Consider the following 21,899-nt stretch of genomic DNA (forward strand, 5'->3'; position numbering starts at 1 on the left):
GGACGATGAATTAAGGGCACAGACAATCACATGGCAGCACAATGTTGTTGCTACAGTGGAAACCTGTCCAAAAAGAGGAACTAACTGAATGTCCCTGGGTACAGACTTTCTTGGCAGGATAGTGTGGGTGACAAAAAGGAGATGGTGCACCAGTATTGGTTAAAGAATCGGTTAAGGTTTGGAGAAGGGATAGTAAACAAACCAGGTTATTACATGAGGCTTTATGGGTGAGCTTAGGAATAAAAAAGGGGCATTCACACTACTAGGAATATACTGTAGACCCCTAAATATTGAGAAGGAGAGAGAAGAACATCTATGCAGATAAATGTCTGCCTGTAGGAATAAGTGGGCAGTGATAGTAGGAGACATTAGTGATCCCAATATCAACTGGGATTCAGACAATATAAGGCATATTGAGGTTGAAAAATTCATGGACTGAGTCCATGAAAGTTTTGTAAACAATATGTGACAAGCCCAATGAGAGGAGATACAATTCTAGATTTAGCTTTGGGAAATTAAGATGGGAAAGTGGCACTGGGGGACAACCATACTGGGGATAGTGACCACAATTCAATTAGATCTAGCATTATTATGGGAAAGGAAAGAAATAAATCAGGAGTAAAAGTTTTAAACTGGGGGAAGGCAAATTTAACAAAATTGAGAAATGATTTGGCTGAGGTGGAGTGGGTAAGACTGCTAAAGAATAAATTAGTGTTAAACCAATGGGAGGCACAAAGAAGTGAAATACTTAGAGCACAAAGCAGACATGTCCCCTCCAAAGATAGGAATGGTATTTCCAAATCTACATCCCTGTGGTTGTTGAGAGAAAATACAAAGGAGGATTAAACAGAAAATAAATCTTATGATCATCACAAAAATCTCAACACTGTAGATAGCCAAGAGTAGTATAGAAAGTACAAGGATGAAGTGAGAAAAGAAAGAAGGAAATCAAAAGGAGGGCATGAAAAAATGTTAGCAATCAATATCTGGGAAATCCCAGAGATATTTTACCAGCATATAAAGAGCACAAGATAGTTAAGGAAAAAGTAGGACCTATCAGAGATCAAGAAGGAAATTTGCGTGAAGATGCAAAGGACATGGGAAGAATTTTTGAATTCTTTGTCTCCATAAAGGAAAGGGATGCTGTAGATATGATGTAGATTTTATTAACTAGGAGAAACAGTATGAAAAATAAGACAAAATAATCACAGTAAGGGAGGAAGTGTTAGATCAGGTGGGATCCTTGATGTTGCCAGGACTGGCTAGATTATTCCCGAGAATGTTGAAGGAGGTCAGGGAGGAAATAACAGATGCTGTGAAAATTATTTCTCAATGTGGTTCCATTGTTTAAAAAAGCTACAAAGGAAATGCCAAATGATGATAGCCCTGTTAATCTTACTTGGTGGTGGACAAATTGCTAGAATCAGTCCTGAGAGATCAGATAACCTGTCACTTTGAAAGGCATGGATTAGTCAGGGATAGTCAGCATGGATTGGTTAAGGGAAGGTCATGCCTAACATATTTGATTGAATTATTTGAGGAAGTGACAAGGAGGATCGATGAGGGTACTGCAATGAATGTTATCCACATGGATTTTAGAAAAGCATTTAACAAAATCCCACATGGTAGACTGTTCAAAAAGGTAAAACCCCAGGGGGTGCAGGGTAATGTGTCAAATTCGATCCAAAGTTGGCTTAGTGACAGGAAACAAAGAGGAATGGTCAATGGCTGCCCATCCCATTTCTGCAGGGCTTGGTGTTGATACTCCTGCTGTTTGTTTTATACATTAATGATTCTGATTTGAACGTGGGGAGTACATTTGGGAAGTTTGCAAACAACACAAAAATTGGCCATGTAGTGGATAGTGTAGAGAATAGCTGTAAGCTCCAAAATGATGTAGATGAGTAGGTGGAGTGGACAGGCAAGTGGTAGATGAAGTTTAACTCTGATTAGTGTGAGGTAATGCATTTAGGGAGGTTAAACAGTAAAGTGGAATACACAATAAATGAGAATATATTGAGAGACGTCAATGGGATGAGAGATCGAGGTGTGCAAGTGCACAGGTTCCTAAAGATAGCGGTACATTTAGACAGGTTGTCAAGCTGGCATATGGAATGCTGTCCTTCATTGGCAGAAATATAGGGACATAGTGATGAAACTGTACAAGACACTGGTGAGGCTAAGATTGCAGTATTGAGTGCAGTTCTGGTCACCTCATTACAGGAAGGACATAATTGCTAGAACATAGAAAAGTACAGCACAGAACAGGCCCTTTGGCCACAGTGTTGTGCCGAGGTTAAACCTGAATTAATCTGGAGAGAGTGCAAAGAAGATTTACTAGAATGTTGCCAGGGCTGAAGAAATTGGAGAGGTTCGTGTTGTTTTTCTTGGAACAGAGAAGGCTGAGGATTGACACATTTGAGGTATACAAAATTGTAAGGGGTAGAGATACAGTAGACAGGAGGGACCAGTTTCACTTAGCAGAGAGTTGAAAATCTGAGGGCCATAGATTCAAGCTAAGTGGCAGAAGGATTAGGAGGGATGTTTGAAATATACACTCTGCATCAGACATGTATTGGAGGAAAAAGTGAGGTCTGCAGATGCTGGAGATCAGAGCTGAAAATGTGTTGCTGGTTAAAGTGCAGCAGGTCAGACAGCATCCAAGGAACAGGAAATTTGACGTTTCAGGCATAAGCCCTTCATCAGGAATGGAGGAAGGAATTTCCTGTTCCTTGGATGCTGCCTGACCTGCTGCGCTTTAACCAGCAACACATTTTCAGCTCAGACATGTATTGGTCTAATTCTGTGTCTCAGGGTTCAGTGTAATGGTCCTGATGGTTATTCAGTGCCCATTTTAGAAGGACACATCTGTGAGTATTGCATGGAGAAGGGTTTGGGTTGACTATGAGACAGTCATTGGTTAAAACTCACTGAGAAGTCTCACAAATCCAGCAAATGTGTTGTCTAATCCCCAGCTTCTAATGACAGCCAGATTGCAACTGGGGCCTAAGAAACTGCAACTATGATTTAAAAAAAAGAATCCACAACATTAAGGGAAAGGCATGAATGTTGTTTTTCAAACATAGCAGATTTCTTTATGGGGTGCTGCTGCTGAAAGGTGGTGAACAGAATTTCATTGAATAATTCATTACATACACAATTCTGAAGAAGAGTCAGACTGGACTCAAAACATTAACTCTGTTCTCTTTTCAAAGATGCTGCTAGACATGCTGAGTTTCTGCAGCATTCTCTGTGTTTGGTTCATTACATAAGGCCATCTTAATCAGATCAACATACCTTGTCTCAGCTCTGAACCTGTGCAATCATATGCAAGAGTCAGTAATTGAAAAGTTTACATTTTTCTTTCTTGTTAGGTTACCAATGGGTTCAGCAAATGTGGTTTTAGTTTTATTTCAGATTTCACCATAGTCATCTTCTATTGACTAGTAAAAGATGATTTAATTTTAATGAATAATAAACATGACAAATGATACCCAATTTTTCTAGTTAAATATGATAGCGTTTGCTACATCACACCTATGCTGTTCTATTGTTATGACCGCAGCTGATGGTAATACTGGACAAGCTGGATCCCAGAATGAACTATGGCTTGATAGATCAATGTATAATTTTTGCAACTCATTAACATGATGGTTAGTCACTGAAACATTCTTATGAGGTTAGAAATGTTCTTTAATAGCAGACTATTAATTTATTATAAAGACGAGAGAGAAAATAAAGCAATATATCTAGAACAGTTAGAAAGGTATGAACACACAGAGAAACAGATTTTAACCTGTTTCTCAATTTCCCCTTTATGAAAGATATAATTCAATAGAGATAACACTCCTATCTTAACTGTAAGATTTACGTAATTGACTCCTCCCAGGTTATTTTCCTTGAACAATGGAGATAAGTTTGCCATTCCTTGTGGAGGCTTCTGGCATGAATCTTTCACTGTTCTGATAGCCTAAAGTTTTCCAGTTTTAGCAACTTGAAAATTTCCATCTAAACTCTCCTTTTTTGAAAGTTCTTCAAACAACCACACTTTGGCTAGTGAGACTGATTTCCCTGAACCAAAAGCTTGATTCTTCTGATCAAAGAAACAATTCTTCCATGTGAACTGACCTCCAGATTCTTCTGAGCCAAGACCTGAACCCTGTGTTCTGAAGTCACAACTAAACTACTGACTTTCTGGGCTGTTATGAACTCAGCAATATAAACTTTCCATCTATTAATACTCCAGATGTTCTGCCAGAAACATGCTTTCTTGGAACTGATGTCTAGAAGTCACTGCTCCAAAACACTTTGTGACTTGCTTTTAAAAAATGCCTTTTGAGAACCAAAGCACGTTGACCTGCCTTGTACCCTTTTCATTATGCTTTACTGTTTAAGAAATGCCGACTACAGTATAGATAAACAATTTTGTTAGATACCAATTCATGGTGCTAAGTCTGCTATGATATGCCAAGTAAATTGTATGCATTAGAAATGCTCGATAAATTGACTATTACAAATACTGCTCACATATTGATTCTTGTCTGAATTGAGAAAAAGCTACTACATGCTTATTGTTATTTGAACAATATTATGTAGATACTAATGGTGTATTTAATATAGACCTATATTGACTCTGCCAAAGGGTGTATATTGACTGTGCTAGTTTATGCTAACTGTTATGTAAGTTGAGCATGCTGTCAAACTCTGATATTATGTTTGCATGTGACTGATAATACACTGCTTATTAATAACTGCTGACTTTAACACTTGTTTACATTGCATAATGACGATACATGCTGAAAATGCTGTTGTATGTTGTACTAACATTGTTATATATTGAATGTATATGGTGTGTTATGCATCTTTAGCAATGATTAAATTTTCAATGTCTTGTATTATATGTACTAATTAGTGCTGATAGTAACTTGCTGCATTGTACACTGCAGATACAATTTTATTGTCCTAGTAGTATGATAATATATATTGCTTTTACTGTTAAAGGCTGGTCGTATTATGTGACAGATTTTAAGTGTTATTGCAACATGATTGTTTTGGAGGACACGTGTTGACCATTTTTCTGTGGTCAGCAGTGCATTATTCACTTGGTGAATTTGTTTTGGTTAGACCAAAATCCCTAATATTTCAATGTGATCCTGATGATCAGAAATAATAACTGTTAATAAAAGAATAATTACTATAGTAATTGAAAATAGTTAACCGAAACTAAATACCCGTCAGGTATGAGGAAGTGATTTCAAGGCTGTGGTCTTGTTAGAATTTTAAAGCAGTTCTCTCAGTCACTGACTCAATGTGATTATTGTCTTAGTTCTCATTAACTTGTATTTAATTCCCATATGCAGTTAAACATTATGGGAATGGTTTTGGAGCAGTTTTAAGATAAAGCAATTATTGTAAGTCTCAGTACTTCTTCCCTCTGAGTACCTTACATTTTCCTTTTTACACCTTTTAACGACATTATCATTTTATGCAAATTCCTTGCCTGGTTTCCTATTTTTTTAATGCTAATTGTTAAGTGGAAGGACTACTTGTGAATATTAAATCAGTTACCAACAATGTCATTGTTGCACAATGACAACAAGAAAGGGAATGGTTAAACATTGTTTAATTAAGGTTTCCAAATGAATGTAATTGATTCCTGCCTAACTAAGCTTTAATTTCCCCGAGCACGAGGTTTTTTTTCCTATGGGCACCCTTCATCTCACACCAACATAAGTAGATTAACTCAGTAATTTTCTAATCTTGCCTCAAGCTCAACCTTCACCTGTAGTGTTAAGGTCAGCCCATATGGGATCAAAACTTTCCAGAAAGCCCTGAAGATTTCATTGATGTCCTCTTTTCTAGTATTGCAGTACACTTACACAGGGGCATATTATTAGCTTTCTGATCAGTTTAGGTTCTCTTAATTAGATAACATTGTTGTAATTGCGGTGCTTATGACAAGTGCAGTACTTCATTACTCTCTGGCACTTATTCTTCGCCTTGCAATCAAGCTAAACGAAGAACTGGGAATTTAAAATTCAGTATCGATGGCTAGCAGTTAAAGGTAGTAAGTAATCACTCCATCTGTGATTGAAGCTTTGGGGCCTCTAGCTAGATTTCTACAATAGTTAGCTGGCACCAGTTGGGCTGACTTGTTTAGTTACTGTAGGGATTATTTGGAAACTGCAGTTTGACCTAGTTTCAGTGGAGAAAATCAGGAAGAGATCAAATAATTACACTTCTGCCCACAATTGCAAGTGCATTAGTAAATGCATGCATTTGCGAATATATTTTCATTGTCATTATTTTAAGTATGAATTTTGTTCAGAATGCATACGAACAAGTAGCCATTATCCTGTTATATAATGTGAAATAACTGTGAAATAAGATTTGCTGACAGCCACGCCAAGAGCCTTTCTTTGTGCCGGCTGTAAACAGTAAGGCAAGACATCATCATATGAGCAGAATATTCCTGGTTGAATGTGCAAAGTGCAAAAAAAAGGGAAGGTAAAGCATTGCAAAGTATAGGTGCTGTGTGCATCCAGGTGGGTTCAGAGTGAATGAATGCTATGACAGCAAGGGTGTCATTGGGCGGCACGGTGGCACAGTGGTTAGCACTGCTGCCTCACAGCGCCAGGGACCTGGGTTCAATTCCCGCCTCAGGCGACTGACTGTGTGGAGTTTGCATGTTCTCCCCGTGTCTGCGTGGGTTTCCTCCGGGTTCTCCGGTTTCCTCCCACAGTCCAAAGATGTGCGGGTCAGGTGAATTGGCCATGCTAAATTGCCCGTAGTGTTAGGTAAGGGGTATATGTAGGGGTATGGGTGGGTTGCGCTTCGGCGGGTCGGTGTGGACTTGTTGGGCCGAAGGGCCTGTTTCCACACTGTAAGTAATCTAAAATCAAGCTAAGAGCCTCGACATCCAGCATGGTCCACTCTATAAGCTGGTTGCATGGTCTTGAAAACCACAGTGTGCAGCACTACAAAGATAGCTTCTGCCTGAGGCATAGCATTAAAGTGCATTAATAACCTGTATGTGGATGGAGTTGTGCCATGAGGGTTTTAGATACTGGACGTGGGGTGCTTGTAGCTGGTGCTCTTGGAGTATGCAGTTGGTGCCCAATGTCCAAAATGGAAGGTGTTCAGAATAAGCAGCGAGCTGGATTATCCGGGCGCCCGATTTGGATTCCTTTTCATATTCTCTGGATGTTGTTTAGCAAATTTTATAAAATAGAAAAATGAATAGTAATGAGGGCAGCTGGGTCATCAACAATCACCTAGCACCATGTCATTTGTGAAAGGCATAAATGATGGCCTTGCTGGTCTAGTCTGATTCAACCCCAAACCTCAGCATTGCTCATGTCACTCAGCATTAGCACAGTGAATTAGCAGAGAAAAAGTCTCCATGTATAATAAGTCACCATCCCACTACTGCGGTATTTCAGAATCCTTCTCTGCTTGACACTAGAATTTCTTAAATCAAAATCCATGCAAACTTTGGTTTCTTTCACAATGGTATAGTTCATTCTAATAAAGTTATTTTCTGTTTCATCCATACAATTTCAATAAACACAATTAAAAGGATATTGAATCACAGTGGAAAAAGTAATTATATATTGCTGGATATTATATCCATTTATTTTTGCTGTGAATATTTATCAGCTGACTTGATCATTTGATGCACTGAGGTCTTGATGACCTTTTCACCTTTTTATGTTAAAGATAGAAAGCATAATCCTAGCTGTAGATCTTGTGTAAACTGCATGCTGTTCAACATCAATTGAATAAATCTTCAATTCCAATATTTAGTCTTTAGTTTGTACTTTCTGGCAGCAGACTTTAAAGTGCTCTGACTATGGAATGAGAACAATAACAAAAGCAAGTTGACAGTAATTAATAAAGATAAATGTGAGTAATCTAATAAGAGGAGTATTGTTCCATTCTTTATCTGTGAATGCTAAAACATTTATGATTTAAATGGGTCAATTTGACATCTCATAATTCTCTAATAATGTCAATTTTCTGCCTCTGTACACTCCTGTTAAATACATGTATTTGGCCAGCCTCATTTTAAGCATGGAATTTCTGACTGCATTAACAGCAGAACTCTGAGCTGCATTCTTAAGATCGCAAGTTAACTTCAGTGTTTTCAGCAATAGTCGAACTGATTAGTTGAAATACATGATTATTGAAGAGAAGATTCAAGCAGATGGTTGAAGATGCTTCAGGTTTGTCATTAGTTCCTGTAGATAAATAGAAAATTCTTGTTCTGTTAATTAACCATTTTAATAATCTCTCAGTTTTCAGCATTTATTCGGGATGCACATATATTCTGGAAAATAAAACTATAAAAGGCTGTGACATGTTCATGAACAGAATAATAGATTCTTCAACTCGAATGCTCGACAGTACAAAAGCTGCTGCTCTTTCCAAGAAAAATTTCCATTGTTTGCACTGAGTTATGTTAATTTATTTTGGGCTTTTGTTCATCTGGAGGTTTGTCTTCCTCTCAAACTTTTGTGAAATATTATCCTGCTGCAATTTCAGCCATCCTGATGTGAAATGATTTTCATTCTGTTTGTAGCTACAGCTGCTTCCACTGAACAGAACCCAGTCATTATCATCGCTGTTGTTGCCGTAGCAGGGACCATCATTCTGGTCTTCATGGTGTTTGGTTTCATTATTGGACGAAGGTATGGAACTAAGGAACATGCAGACGTGGGGCACACGATCGAGGGGTACGTGATCGTGGTGTGTACAATTAAAGTGCATGCTGTTGTGGGAGAGGGGATGATTGCAGTATGTATGATTGCTGGGAAGGAAACAGTCCACTCAATCAGCCCTAAGCTTATACAGATCATGTTGCAAGAATAGAAAATCAAGTCAATTAATTAGAGTAATGAAGAATGAGAGTTAATATGGATGTTCAGTCTTCAGATGGTTATGTATGCAAGAATTAAATGAGCAACTAATCAAACATTTATTCATTCCATGGCTTTTTGTTGTACATGATATGTGTAATGTCTTCCGATGTGAAATCCCGTCAATTCATTTCGTTGGCATGGCTCTGCTTCAACGTTCACCTCAAGCGTGTTGTGCCAAAGTTTCATTCCTTCCAGTGATTCCTCCTCTCATACCTAAAAAGTTACCACAAATGTACCTCAGGACTCTATCCTTGACTCCCTCCACTTCATTATTTGTGCCATTGATATGCTATTCCTTGGTGACATAATCTGCAGGCCTAGGGTCAAAGTCCACAAGTAATCTGATAAAGTACAGCCTACTTCAGAAGTACTTCATTGTAAGGCACTGTGGGACGTCCTGAGGTCATGAGAGGCGCTATATAAATGCAAGTTTGTCTCTTTTTTTAAACCTCTTTGCTTCCAGCATCGACACAATCGGCTAATAATAACACCTGGAGGAGTTGAAGGTTCTTCAGCTTAAATTTGATGCAGAAGCCACTCTCCTCAGCTCCCACCAACACCCTACTTGCCACTGTCCTCCACTCCATCGTCCTGAAACCTTGTGTCTTGGCAGTCTTTTCCTTTCCTGAAAGTACCTCCTAAAAACCTTTCTGTTCCTCCATGCTTTTGGCCCTCACCCCTAAACTACTGTTTCCCTTTTTCTCCTGCTTGATGTTCATCTTTCTTCCACCGTGTGAAGCATTCTGAGATGTTTTCCTTACGTGAGGAGAGCGATAGAAATGTAAGTTGTTGCTGTATTTTTTTTCTTGTTTCTGTTTATGATAATTGTCTAAGTGCTGTATCGAATGCTGTGAGAGAAAGACTGTTAAGAATGCAGAAGATGGTCAGAAGGCATAAAGCCACAGGAGAGGAGTAATGTTGCGTGTCAAAAATACTGCCTTAGAAAAGCATTGTCTCCCCTGTCTAATATTTGTAACTCATCTGCATGTAGGGTAGGAATTGCACTTTATTTGTGTGGAAGTCATGAATATATGAACATACAAATCAGGAGCAGGAGGCCATTCAGTGCTTTGAGCATCAAGTTTTTGATAACATCATGAGGATTCTAACATTTCCAATCTTTGCATTATCATTACTATAAAGATGACCAGAGTGAAGATTTAGATATTAAAGCATTAACTATTCTCATTTGTCAGGTACATACAGAAATATTGTACAGAATTATTGCCAGGTTCATAACCGGGCTGCAGATTAAAATAAGATTAGTATATTGGTAAATTTAGGTTATTTTCTGTGACTTTGTAACTTAAACCCACAGTTCCCTTCATTCTTTATTTTACATTTTCACTGTAGTGCACATTGTTATTATCACAGAATTATATATGGTGAGGCAACACAAATTTACTTCTGTAAATCAGAAAGTTTAAGTTTTGTCATCCTCCATGAGTATATGTGATACCAGTCCATATGATAAATTCAGGCTACACAACAGCATGCAAGGCAAGCAGAACATTTCCTTACCCTGGTAATTACTTGGATTATGGTACAAATATGCAGTATGGTACACCTCAAATTGGTGCTGCATAATAGTCTGCAAATACAAAGCATACAACCCAATAATGTGCAAACTATCAGATTGCACAAAGATAAAATGAAACTTAAACGAGAGTGTTCAATAGATGTTAGCAAAGCAACCCCACGTTTAAAAGGACATTTGGACAAGCACATGGAGAGGAAATCTTAAGAGGGATGTGGGCCAAATGCAGGCAAATGGGACTAGTTCAGATTCGGAAATCTGGTCAGCATGGACAGTCGGGTTGAAGGGTCTGTTTCTGTGCTGTATGATTCTATTTTACAACGTTGACTTTCACAGAGAGACAAGTTGTACAAATAGACAATAGATTGCTGATCTGTGACCAAACATTTTGCATCGCTGCTAAATTTGAATTTCACTTCAGAATATTCATCATATGCAGTAATATGTAGTACAGGAGCAACATATCCAAAGAATGCAGCACAGGCACAGAATGATCAGACTGATTCATGAGATATGCATAAACATGAAAAAAAATTAATTTCATTTGTGCATTTATAAAAAATATTAAGCCCTGGAATGACCAAATTGTACACTGAGAATCCTAAGCTGAATAGCAACTTTGATATGTCAGTCCTATTGCAAGTGCTGGCATCTATATTTAGCAGCTTATGTTGACATTTATCAAAGATGTATTTACTTTAATGAATTATCTAATTTTCTTGTTCAGGCACTGTGGCTACAGCAAAGCTGAACAGGAAGGAGATGAAGAGCTGTATTTCCACTGTAAGTAAACTAATTAACCTTCCAGCTCTCAGAAGCACTTGAGCTATTTTGTTGCCCTAATGTTCATCATTCTCTGCAGCTCTTATAAAGTTATTTTCCATCATTGGTTTAACACAGTTCAAAGTCTGCACTCGTCAAACATGACTGTAGAATACTGTAGAAATTGGGCTCTTAATGAGTCATGTACTATGCTTCTCACTTTGTTTATATTGATTATCCTGCATCATTCCATCGAAGTCTACGGAACTGTTAAATTGAAATTGCTGCTTTTAATTTGAACTTTACACAACATGAGGGTATGCCACCATAAAATAATAAAATAATGATCCTTTTAATTTTGGTATCAGTTTTTGAGTCTATCTGTGTAACCAGTTGACTTCAATGTGGGCAGAACAGCTGTCAGGGGTAAAAATTGTATAGTTAGACAAATCTATACAAACAGAAAATGCTCAAAGTGAACAGGACATCGAATTATACTTAAAGACATAAACAACAAATTAACATTCCAGGTACAGATCCTCCATTGGAAATGATGAAATGTCTACACTGCCCCTTTAATCTGCCTATTCTCTTTTTAGTTGCTGACAGATCTGCCATGTATTTGCAGTATTTCTGTGCTTATCACAGATTTACAGCATTTATAATTGTTAGTTTCATTTATGTTGTAGAATATAGAATACAGAACATTACAGCATAGTACAGGCCCTTCAGCCCTTGATGTTGCATCAACCTGTGAAACCAATCTGAAGCCCATCTAACCTACACTATTCCATTCTCACCCATATGCCTATCCAATGGCCATTTAAATGCCTGTAAAGTTGGCGAGTCTACAACTGTTGCAGGCAGTGCATTTCACACCCCTGCTACTCTCTGAGTAAAGAAACTACCTCTTGACATTTGTCCTATATCTGTCACCCCTCAATGTAAAGCTATGTCCCTCATGCTAGCCATCTCCATCCTCAAAAATGACTTTCCCTGTCCACCCGATCTAACCCTCTGGTTATCTTATATGTCTCAATCAAGTCACCTTTCAACCTTCTTCTCTCTAACAAAAATAGCCTCAAGTCCCTCAACCTTTCCTTGTAAGACCTTACCTCCATAGCAGGCAACATACTAATTAATCTCCTCTGAACCCTTTCCAAAGCTTCCACATCCTTCCTATAATGCCATGACCAGAACTGCATGCTGTACTCCAAGTGTGGCCGCACCAGAGTTTTGTACAGCTGCAGCATGACCTCATGGTTCAAAAACTCGATCCCTCTATCAATAAAAGCTAATATACCATATGCCTTCTCAAAAGCCCTGTCAACCTGGGTGGCAACTTTGAGGGATCTACTTACATGGACATCGAGATCTCTCTGCTCATCTACATTACCCAAGAATCTTACCATTCACTAAGTGCTCTGCATTCCTGCTACTCCTTCCAAAGTGAATTACTTCACACTTTTCTGTATTAAACTCCATTTTCCATCTCTGAGCCTAGCTCTGCAGCTTATCTATGTCCCTATGGAACCTACAATATCCTTTGGCATTATCCACATTTGTACCGACCTTAATGTTGTCTGCAAATTTATTAACCCATCCTTCTACGCTCTCATCCAGGTCATTTATAAAAATGACAAACAGCAATGGACCCAAAACAGATCCCTCTATTACACCACTAGTAACTGAACTCCAGGATGACCATTTCCTATAACCATCACTGTCTGTCTTCTTTCAGCTAGCCAATTCTAATCCAAACCACTAAATCGCCCTCAATCCCATGCGTCCGTATTTTGTGCAGTAACCTACCATGGGAAACTTCATCAAATGGGCCGAAAGTGCAGACTGCCCATTCCTGTTGAAGGGCTCCTGCCCGAAACTTTGATTTTCTGGCTCCTCGGATGCTGCCTGATCTGCTGTGCTTTTCCAGCACCACTCTAATCTTGAGTCCAACCTTATCAAATGCCTTACTGAAATCCATATACACCACATCTACTGCTTCACCCTCATCCTCCTGTTTTTCATCTTCACAAAGAATGCAATAAAGTTTGTGAGGCATGACCTACCCTTCACAAATCCATGTTGACTATCCCTAATCAATTAATTCCTATCGAGATGATTATAAACCTTACATCTTATAACCTTTTCCAACACTTTACCCACATCTGAAGTAAGGCTTACTGGTCTATAATTACAAGGATTATCTCTGCTCCCCTTCTTGAACAAGGGGACAACATTTGCTATCCTTCAGTCTTCTGGTACTATTCCTGTAGACAATGATGACACGAAGATCAAAGCCAAAGGATCAACAATCTCCTCCCTGGCTTCCCAGAGAATCCTAGGATAAATCCCATCCAGCCCAGGTGCTTTATCTATTTTTCACACTTTCCAGAATTTCTTCCACCTCCTCCTTGTGAACTTCAATCCCATCTAATCTAGTAGCCTGTTTATTAGTATTCTCCTCACAACATTTTATTTTTCCATGCTGAATACTGACAAATAATATTCTTTTTGCACTTTCCCTATCTCTTCTGACTCCATGCACAACTTCCCATTACTGTCCTTGATTGGCCCTGATCTTACTCTAGGAGAAAGTAAGGACTGCAGACGCTGGAGATTAGGGTCGAGAGTATGATGCTGGAAAAGTACAGCAGATCAGGCAACATCCTAGGAACAGGAGAATCAATGTTTTGGGCCAAATCCCTTCATCATCATCATCATCATCATCATCATCATCATCATCATCATCATCAGGAATCTGATGAAGTGCTTTTGCCCAAAACGTCGCTTTTCCTGTTCCTCAGATGCTGCCTGACCTGCTGTGTTTTTCCAGCACCACACTGTCGACCCTAATCTTACTCCAGTCATTCTTTTATCCCTTACATACCTATATACCAGTATTATCTTTGAGGAAAATTCAACTTATAGCTGCAGATTTTCTGCTGCTGTTAACCTTTTGAATATCAAACTGTGTTCTGTTACACCAAAATATTCTAAAATAGTATTGGATACTGGAATAACTTCCAAAGATTTTCACGATGCAAAGTGCCAGCCTGATACAACTGTTACGCTACTTAAATATGTAACTCAAAGACCAGAGTTGGATTAAGGGACCCCAAAATATATTCCACACTTGGTCTCTTCATGGTACAACTCATTATGTCAGCTATGAACAGGTCAAATCAACATTTTTAAAAGGATCCTTAAAAGCTGGGCAATAATGCACTGTGAAGTTCAGGTTTTGACTAGTAGTGTATTTCTACATTGCACAAAATATTTTCATTCATTACCATTGGTTTTAAGAGTCCTCTATCGCCTGCCCCACCAGGTTCCATCTTCCCACTAATCTATCAGGGCTGGCTGATTTTCTAATGTTCCAGGCCAACCAACTGCAGTGGAACATCCATTTCGTGCCAGCAACTTCTAATTGAGGCTCAAAGCCAATATTGGCTCAGACCTTAGACCATCAGAGTTCAGTAAACAAAATCATCACTATGCCAGTTTTATGCCCATTATGGGTGCAGTTCAGATTTCTCAGCTTTGCATTTTCATTGTTAAAAGAAAGTTTTCTTTATAAATTAGAATTATTTCATGGGTTCTCCTTTATTATCCACCATAACTTCAGCAGATGATCAATCGAATCTCTAGACCAATAGCATAATTGACCATTTCTCCTGGGGTTGTGCTATTCACCCATTTGACAGCACTGTGGATGATCAGGAGACCCCTGCAGAGTTTCCAGCCTCATCTTTGTAAATTGCATTGAACTAATCATCAATTTGACTGACATTAACCAGCCTTTGTACATATTAGTTTTTAAATGGTTTATGCTTGCCAACGCCAAAACATACACATTTGAACGGCAGATAACTGAACAGGTCAATGATCAAGAGTTCTGAAGAAGGATTATAATTGACATGAAATGTTAACTCTGTTTTCCTTTCCACAGATGCTCCAGGACTTGCTGAGTTTCTCCAGCACTTTGTGTTTATTTTAATGAGTTGATTGACTTAATGCAGCCATCAAGCAGCCAAACCTCTTTAATTCTGAGAAAAGGTGACTCTTGCACCTTTACGGTCAAGATAGAATCCAACCTAGACTGATGGCCTTTAGTTTACACGAATAACTGTTGTTAGAAATAAAGTCCACTTTGGTATAGTGAAGCTTTTGCTTTTTCATGATTAGAATTAAGACATATCTTGGGAGGAGAATGGAAGGAACTTGGGAAGCTCCTTGTAATTTAAAATACGAACATTCCAAAGCACTTCATACAAATGAAAGCGGGTCTAAACATTAGCAAGAGGGAAGACAGGTGGCAGAATGGACCAGCAAAGATAAGAAAAGAGATTTATAGCGGAATTATGAGAGAGTAAAATCAGGTGGATAAATGCTCTATCACTTCAGGGAAAGGTATATACTGAAGACTAGAATCAGACAAAGCACACTGGATAAGACATTGGGTTGTAACAGGTATCAGTGTTCTAAGCCATTAATTAATTTCAGGGTTTTGGCAACAGGAAGTTGGTGGAAGTTGACAAAAATAGGAGTTGGTTAGTAGTACTTAGCACAGGACAGGTTGCAAAAGCACACATGAGAGCTTTGGCTTTAGAAATGCAGGAATAGAAGACAAAACTATAACATTATGGGAAATTGTTATAAATCACTGGTTATATCTGTATTCAATTCTGAACACTGCACTTTAAAAGGACTGTCTAATGCAAAATGGATTTAGCAGAATGGTACCAGGGATGAAGTACATCAGTTGTTCATATAGAATAGACAACCTGGAGTTGCCCTCTTCAAAATTAAGAAAGTTACAGGAAATTCAACAAAATTGTTCCAAATTGAGATTTGACCGAGTGAATGGAATACCGCGATTACCACTGGCAGGAGGTTCAATGACCAGAAGACGTAAATTTAAAACAATAGGCAAGATAGCCAGAGGGGAGGTGAGGAAAGAAAACTCAGCAAATTATGATCTGCAAATTACTGCTGAAGGAGTGATTGAAGCAGAGTCAGTGACTTTCACTAACTTCCAAAAGAAAATTGGATACATGCTGAAAATGGTTACATTTCATAACTACCAGCAAAACAAATGGATGTGGGAGTGTTGTGATAGCCCTTTAAAAGAGTAGGTCCAGGCAGAATGATCCAAATAGCCTCTTGCACTACTGAATAAATGTATGGGCTGGATTATTTTTGACCACCTTTTTTGGTGAAGTCAGAGCTTTGCCTGACTTCCCTTCTATTTCTGCCACACATCACACCATAGGCTGCATTACTCAGACCCCTACAAAATTCTTTCCTAATTACAGATTATTTTAAAAAGCTTAACATCAGTTGAAATAACTGACACAGCAATTTAAATCTATATTTCCAGTATCTCCAACTTATACCAATATGTTTAATGATAATTTGCAAACTTACTTCTAATTATTTCCATATAGTCATTTTAATTATACCATTCATTTTTGTTCTAATATTAGAGCTGTTTAATAATTTTACATTCAGATATCCCAATATCAAGATAATTTTACATCATTGGCCTAGATATGAATGATCATAGACATTAATCAACAGCAACTCAGACATGCATTTATAAGTATACATTCTTGTGTAAAGTCAGTGTACATGGTCATCATAGCACACAGGCCTGCAGATACATACGTGTAATTCTGCTGGCATGTGAGTCTATATGTGGTGTCAGTCACGGCTGGAATCTGATCAATACTTGTTCATTTAGAGTGCAGCAGTCACAAGCATTTAACCTCACGCAACTCACAATGAACCTCTCTACTTGTGTTCTGATGGATATGGTTCAGCTTCCACAATCCATCAACACTCAGTTTGGAAACTTTGGCTGCATTGCAGTTGCTACTTACGTGCATTTACTGCAGTATAATGATATTTTCCACGGCTAACTCCATAATGCTAACCATCTTAAATTAATCATCGTTAAGCAAAAGAGGCTTATGTAAGCCTGGACAACTTTGAGAAACTTAGGTGGTGGGGTTGGATGTGGAAATAATCTCTCCAAAACCTAGGTAAATAAAATTTATGAGCACATTGTTAGTCAGAGAGCATTTATGACAGATCGCCCTTCTAGCCAATGATATTCGATGTTACATAAGGAATGCTCAACGAATTGATTACTGATAGCCTGATGCTAACATTGTGAAGCTAATAATGTAGACACTAAGATTAATATTCTGAGGGCACAAATTCAAATTTTACCACTGCAGATAGTGGAATTTTAATTCAAGTAATTATTTTTTAAAATTCTGATTTGTAACCTAGTCTCAGTAATGATGACTGAAAAGCTAATGTCAATTGTTTTAAAAATCCATTTAGTCTACTAATGCTCTTCTTGGAAGAAGATTCATCATCCTTAGCTGGTCTGGCCTAAATGTGAATCCAAACTACAGCAATGTACTTCACTCACTGGTCTCTAAAATGGCCACTCATGTCTCATTGATAATTAGGGATGGGTCAAAAAATCCTGACCTTGCTAGTAAGTCCACATCTCCTCAAAAAAAACAAAGACTTAAGACCAAACTTGTTATTTAAACTGCCAGAGAACTTGTGATAAGATGTTCATAAATTATTCTGGGACAAATTGCAGAAACAAAATAAATATTAAGTAGGAGAATCAATTGGTATCAGTCAGCTATAATTCTGAAAATTGGTGATATAGTAAAATCCCTACTAAAACATTTGTATATGTGTACAATACAAGATTTGTATGTGTGTCATAAATGTCATATTGGTGAGTCTCAGTGCAGCAGAAAGAGTTTTGAGTTAATCCCATTACAATAATGTAACATTAACAAATCCATCTGCTGCCGAGTCTCTGGTATTGAAGCGTTTTACAAAACTTGCAATAGTTCTCATCCTAGCCTTTCATTTGTCTATTTTGTAATTCCTAGAAACATCCCAAAATATCAGACATTTTTTTTGCTAAAAGGTAATGAATTTGAATTTAATTGACAAGTATGTAATCCTGAACATAAATAAAGTTCTGGATATATTTATAAATTCCTATATGCTCCTTTACGTGCTTCTGTATAATGCAGCAGTAGCTGTCCCTTTTTAGGCACATCTTTATTATCCTCTTAATTACTTGACTAAGCTGTCAGCAAATTATTCCACTGTGTGTACAGTACCAGGGACAGTGGGTAGTGGTGAGAAGTCACAGCCAAGCTTGACCTTGCCCTTACATGACTGCTATATGATTCACATATCAAGCAGAAGTGCATTTGTCGATAATGTACTGGTTGACTTACCATAGTCACATGCTCTCTACTTTGCTGTAACTTGCTTTCACTTTAGTTTGTGGTATGCAGTAAATACATTCCTTAAAAAAGGACAGAAGTGGAGATTAAATGAATTTTCAGATTTAAAAGAGAGCCAACTACGGTAAACAATTAAATCTACAATCTGTAACTTTCAGATCCAGATTAAGTCAGAATGTTTGTAAATTTCTCATTCCCTTCGTCTATCGAAATGTAAGTGAAGTCACGGTAGAAATTGAGCCCAATCTGTTGGCATCACTCTGGATTATCAATTAGCTGTCCAGTCAACTGAGCTAACCAACCCCTGAGGAATTGAAAGAAGATCTGATAGAGAATCAGAAATCTTCCTGTTTTCAGTGGCAAAAACCTTGAGAGAGCTGTAGAATTAAATTTTAAAAAAAGCAAATAAAAATTGCAACATGTTATCAGTGCTGTGGAAAGAGTGCTAAAAGCTGCATTGCACCCTGGATCTCACTGAAGAGCAGAGAATCTAGATAAGAGAGATTTCGAAGGCACACTTTGAACCCATATTAATGTTCAATATAAGTGCTGTGTGTTAAACTTCAGACCTCTGGGGGGATGAGGGAGACTATTTATCATTTGGAAATTTGTACAATGATGATGATGATCTCATCAGAGATGGGATTGTCTTAGGCAGAAAAGAAAGCACATCGACTGAGAGAGGAGAAACTTAATCTGAAGAACGTCATGAACTTGTGCAGACGATCTGAGGCTGTCAGTCACCACTTAGAGTGAAATAATGGGAGAAAAGACAAGGTTTTGTATTATACTGACAGACAGGCTGAATGCAAATAACTTAATGGAAGAAAAGAAGAAATATTTGCAGAGGTGCCAGTAAAAAGGTCAAGGTCAGAGGGCATGACATAATTTTTTTTGGCTGAAATCAACAGAAGATTGTCTAGAGTGAGGAAAATAATGTTCTAATTGCAAAAAAAACTGAATCACGAGTGTTTAATTGGAATGAACCAAGGCAAGCTAATAAGGATTGCCGTGTGAGTGACTTTAGATATTAAGGGTGTGATACTGTAGAGATAATGTCATTAGTCCTTGGGACATAGGTTTGTATCCCATCATGGCAGATGGTAGCATTGAAGTTCCATAAGAGTAAACTTGAATAAAGAGCTGGCCTAATGATGACTAAGTAACCATTACACTTTTTGTTTTAAATACCCATATGGTTAACTAATGTCCTTTAGAGAAGGAAACTGCCTTCCTCGTCTGGTCTAGAGTACATGCAACACTAGACCATGACAATGTGGTTAGCTTTTATTGCCTTCCTGGCAATGAATGCTATCCTAGCCGGTGATGTCTACATCCCATGAGCAAATAAAAAGAAATAATTTCAACAAATCAACAAAGAACATTCAACAGAGTTGAAACAACAAGTCAGTTTGTTAGAAAGGTGACTGCAGTAGGAGAGCATGAAGACAATGTCAATTGTCTGATTGACATATGTGTTCCATATAGCAGCATGAATTTTGCAGACAGGAGCGATGTGACTCCTTATAGTGACGCAAAAATGAGTCACCAGTAATATTCAGCCAGATGATGAAACACTATTCATCTCAAGTGAACAAATGAAGCTGACAGCCCAGTGCAATAGGAAGAGTGACAATCAAGATTTCAGATAGCAGACATCAATCAAAATCCACTCATCTGAGCTGAAATAAATCTAAAGCTTGTACAAATAACCTTACAAGAGATTTGCAGTTTCACAGTCCATAAAGCCATTTGGTACTGAACAGATCCGAGAAGAATACAAAGATTTTTCACAGATCCTGGATACCTTCCTGGCAATATCATCTCAAAGTACATGACAGTAAGAGACCAACTCAGCATCCCCCAAGGAGTTCTAGTTACCCCAAGTCCGGCATGAAAGGCAAGATAAAAAAACTGGAAGAGAAGAGTGTAACCAAAAAAAACCTTCCTGCAGATTAGATTAGCAACACGGTAGCAGTAAAATAACCAGAAAGAACGAGAAGATCTCAATGAAGCTTTGAAGAGATCTGCTCTCCGATGCCAATCATTGAAGAAGTTTTGCTATAACTTCCCAAGAGAGAGGTCTTTACTTCCCTGGATCAAAGAATTAGTTGCTGGCATGTAAAGCTGGATGAAAGCAAGATTTTTTAATTACATCCTGGATGCCGTTCAGGAGGAATGGATAGTTGTGCATGCTGTTTGGAATTTTCACTGCTCCAGAAATCTCATTTCTCAGATCGCATGAGATTGTGATCTTTCTGGAATGGAACATATTGTGGAAAATTTGCTACTCTGGAGATGTAGAATCATGACTGATAAAGCTATTGCAAAATACTGCTAAAGAGAGCTCACTTGACGAACCTGAAGTTGAACAAGCATGTTTTGCAATTGAAAATACATGAAGTTAAGTACATGGGGTCATGGATTCACAGCAAATGTCTTCACCTGGATCCTGGTAAGTTGAAAGTTAGAAATGCAGAGACCATCAGATGTGAAAGCAGTTCGAGAATTTATTAGATTTGAAAACTTTTTGGTACAGTTTTTGCTTAACATTTCAACCAAGTTTGAATCTCTACACAAACTCACTGCCAAGTATATGCATTTGCATTGAGGCATAGAACATGGAGCAGTTTCACTAAAATGAAACTCATAATGACAACTCCAGTGCGGAGTGCTATCACAATACTGATGAAACCATTTTGCTGTGTTCTGCCAGCAGAACAGGACTTGGAGCAACCTTACATAGCAAGAACAACTAATTACAATTGCAACCAGTTTGTTAATACAATCTCTTCAACATATTGAAAAAGAATGCCTGGCCATTGTTTCTGCTGCAAGCATTTTAATCAGTACCTGTTTGGGAAAGGCAAAGTTACAGTTGGTTTCACAATAAACCACCAAAAGCATCTTCCTCAAACTACTTCTATGTAATCCAAAGTATTTTCAAAGAAAATATGAATTAATTTGCAGAGATATCTTCTGGATATGTTATACAGTTATGGGAAACAGTTACATATAGTCAACATGCTGTCATGAGCAGCACTGTCAATGAAGAATATCGAGGACGCTAAGACAGAATGTGAGATCTTCCAGATTCAATGAGAAACAATAGCTCACATGCTGTGGAATCACTGGACTGAAACCTTTGGGAAGGAAGGCAGCTCAATATCACACTTTAGAAAGAGAGACGACTGGAAGTTATCAAATCCACTGGAAGTTTGTCATGCATCCTTAATGCATCCAGGCAGACTAGCTTGCCTATTTATAAGTCCTCCAGCCCATCATATAGAGGAAAGTGTGATGTTGAGAGCTGTCAGTTAATTGAAGTTGCTGGCAGCTCCACAAATACTTGCAGTTCCCCAAATTTAATATTGGCACTGTGGG

General features: G+C 38.1%; 1 protein-coding gene across 7 annotated transcripts in view; it reads left to right on the forward strand.

Annotated features, from left to right (window-relative positions):
• epha7 (eph receptor A7) overlaps positions 1-21,899 on the forward strand; it is a 305,918-nt gene that overhangs the window by 249,307 nt on the left and 34,712 nt on the right. For 2 of the 7 annotated variants that reach the window (XM_060850321.1, XM_060850337.1), the window contains exons 8-10: positions 8,582-8,690; positions 9,661-9,702; positions 11,186-11,241. In XM_060850321.1, the coding sequence (XP_060706304.1) occupies positions 8,582-8,690; positions 9,661-9,702; positions 11,186-11,241 (207 nt within the window). Of the gene's footprint in view, positions 1-3,889; positions 3,922-8,581; positions 8,691-9,660; positions 9,703-11,185; positions 11,242-21,899 lie in introns of those variants that run through there. The other 5 variants (XM_060850346.1, XM_060850361.1, XM_060850329.1 and 2 more) reach the window with 4 other exon arrangements.

This window comes from Hemiscyllium ocellatum, chromosome 3 (assembly GCF_020745735.1).
Source record: "Hemiscyllium ocellatum isolate sHemOce1 chromosome 3, sHemOce1.pat.X.cur, whole genome shotgun sequence".
NCBI classification, from domain to species: Eukaryota; Metazoa; Chordata; class Chondrichthyes; order Orectolobiformes; family Hemiscylliidae; genus Hemiscyllium; species Hemiscyllium ocellatum.